We start from the raw sequence: 2,972 nt of genomic DNA, 5'->3' as shown, positions 1-2,972 counted from the left end.
AGTCGACTGCTCAACCCCCTGTGTTCCCGACCTTCCCAGCTACCCCGGCTTTCCCCGGGTTCCCTGAGTTGCCTGTCCTCCCCGAACACCCCGAACTTCCCCTTGTGTGCTCCGTCGGTGATCTTTGCCCCATTGACGTCAAGCCTCCGAAACAACCCTCGATATCTTATTATTGTGAGCCATAACATCATCACAATTGGTGCGCCTGCCGGGAGGAAGTTTCAATGGAATAACCAAGGAAGTACACAACCCCCTCGCCTGCCCCCCCCAACACCATATCAGGGAATGGAAGGGGCAGCCGAAGATCGTGAGATTGAAATCACGTTAAAAGAAGAGCTTGCATCGGAACAAGCGGCCAAACAAGCTCGATTGAAAGAAGAAATGGAGCAAGCGCGTTTGAGTGCATTGAGCCATGGGTACAACGTCGTTTCGAACAGACGACAAACACAAATCCTGACCGAATCATTCAAGAACCGGGAAAAACTGTACGCGGGTATGGACTTCCGAACAGCCAGTTGGAACCCAACAGTTCCCCGCATCGACCAAGTGGGCATACGATTTGCTACATCCGTTTTGACGCAACCAGAAGCCAAATCCAGCAAGGGGAGCACGACCTCCTCTTCTCGGCCCAAGGACGAGAAAGGATGGAAAGTCAGAATGAACACCATGAAGGCGAGGATCAAGGCGATGCCCCTGGATGATCAGCCAACGTTTTTCGAGAAAGAATTGATCGACCTGATGACCCCCCCCCCCCCCCCGATGAAACCAACGCCTGGACAAAATTCCTCCAGCCGGAGTTTGGCACATGGAGCGATGGAATCAAGCGCGCCTCGTTGGATGCCATAGCCCCCCTTCCGGTTGACCCCTACAAAGAAATGACGCTCGACGAATGCCGTATCTGCCTCTCCTGGCTGGAGAATGTGTTCCGAATGCTAAACGTCAAGATCAGAGAAGCGGAAGACGACGAAGTCTACACGTGGTATTTGGAATCATACTTGGTGGTCGCGGGCTCTCGAGAATACCTGGCACTCAACCAAAAACTCGTCAAGATGATATCTCTGCTGCACTACGTGGTCCAGTACAGCCAATCCTGCTTCCGTGAGTCGCGGCGACAAGAGGCGGCTTTGTGGATTCATCAAAACACCGACAACACCGACCCATCTGCGCCGCCCCTCGAAGTGCGAAGTATGTCCTCCCACTCCCACGCTACTGACACAGTGAACGACTCCCGAAGCCCCAGCCTACCGTCGTACTTCAAGAAACCCGAACTCGAAGGATCATTTACTCAACGAACAAGCGTCTCAAACCCGCGAGTGGCATCACGTGGAATGGTGTACCATGACTTGGCGGAACAACCGGCGGACGTAGCACCGTCAATCAAGAATGAGTCCGTTACACCGAGTCGACGCAGCTCTGCCCAAGCCTCTATTGGTACGAGAGACACCATGCAAAGTGCGGACCCGGTGCTACCACAGACCACAGTTGGCATGGTGACTTCAATGTTGGAGCAAAAATTGGACCAGAAGATGGAGGGCATTCGGGCCACGTTGGAAGCGTTGATGGCAAGCCTTCCGACAACTGCATTACCTCGTCCTTCAACAAGCCAGTCGCAGCATCGATCAAGAGTTTCTGGCAACCCGAGATCCCCTGGTGACCCTGGACTCGCGGGGGGCGCCGGTAACATAGGTCCGAACCTGACTGTCGGAAACCTCGATGGGTCAAGAGTTTCTAGCATTTCCCATTCCAACTCCGCCAACTTATCGACAGCATCGAATGTCAAGACGTATACGTTGGAAGAGCTACGTGACATCTTCAACCAATTTGGGTTGTCCACAGGCCAACAACACCTCCCTCAAAAAAAGGCTTCCTCATGGATTACAGCAAAGCCACAATCAGACCACTGCCATGGATCGACCCACAAGCGCTGGAAGCGTACAAAGTGGGCCCCAGCGAGGTGCACGAATGCAGCCAACCAGAGGAGGACGAGGCATCACATTTCAAGATGGAACAGATTACGAACCCTCCGACAACTTCTCTGGCGACCCAGATCCCCCAGGGAACCCAAGGAACCCCGGGAGACATGGGGAAGGTGGCAACCCTGGGTACGGCGGGGACGATGAAGACCTCTGGGATAACTTGCCGTCGATGGGACACCAAGGAGCTATGCACGTGCTATCCATGGATTCTCTACCCGTCTTCTCCGGCAGCGAAGACAACCGCGAGGCGTCGTATCAATGGATGAGACGCTACGAACAATTGTCACGGCTATCAGGGTGGACGGAACAAGAAAAGATAGCTTGGTTCTCTTCGTACCTGAGCAAGACTGTGCGAGCCTTTTTCAACAACTGCAGCCCCATTACAAGCAGTCGTGGAAGGATATCAAGAGAAAGTTTGCAAAGGAATGAATCACCAACCTGCTGCCAAAAGCTGACAAGTACTACCGCATGACACATAAGCCGAAGGAGCTATTGAAGACGTTCTTGTACCGATTCAACAGTGCAGCCCAAAGCGCGAGGGTGAAATATTGGAAAGTCAGCCAGCATATTGGAAGACCACATCGGGCGTTTTTAAATGGCTCTGGAAGATGAATCGTTGGGAGATCTCCTGTCTCAAATGGTGTTCTCGTCCATTGACGACCTTGACCGACACTTTGACTCACAGCGGAAAAACCAAATCTTGCGCCAGTTCAAGAACCGTCAGGTTGATACGTCCAGCGCCGGAATCCGTCGCCGTGAAATGACTCGGGACAAGCACCCATCAATGGAACGTCAAATCCTCCTGGCCAGAGAAGACTCCGACTACGACAGCCCAGCAGTGACCAACACACCCAAAGAACAACTACATCACGAGATTTATGCGCTGGGCGGCAAGAAGGAGTGGTGTTCCAGCTGTAGCAAGGAGCACTGGCGAGTGAACGGAGAGTGCTGGATGGAACAGTTTTGCAGCCTGTGCAAAAGAAATGGCCATCCCAC

The 2,972-nt window shown here is 53.1% G+C and overlaps 1 protein-coding gene across 1 annotated transcript; it reads left to right on the top strand.

Moving 5' to 3' along the window:
- Positions 1 to 285: 285 nt before the first annotated feature.
- Positions 286 to 2,405, top strand: H257_17841 (hypothetical protein; the record flags this gene model as incomplete). The annotated part of the gene is made up of 4 exons (XM_009846787.1): positions 286 to 651; positions 792 to 1,932; positions 2,012 to 2,228; positions 2,273 to 2,405. 4 exons carry the CDS (start codon positions 286 to 288, stop codon positions 2,403 to 2,405), a joined length of 1,857 nt encoding a protein of 618 aa, XP_009845089.1.
- Between the last annotated feature and the right edge of the window lie 567 nt (positions 2,406 to 2,972).

The sequence above is a fragment of the Aphanomyces astaci genome (assembly GCF_000520075.1).
Source record: "Aphanomyces astaci strain APO3 unplaced genomic scaffold supercont1.123, whole genome shotgun sequence".
In the NCBI taxonomy this organism is placed as follows: Eukaryota; Oomycota; class Saprolegniomycetes; order Saprolegniales; family Verrucalvaceae; genus Aphanomyces; species Aphanomyces astaci.
Note: the sequence above shows the minus strand (reverse complement) of the source record. Positions and strands in the feature narration are given on the sequence as shown.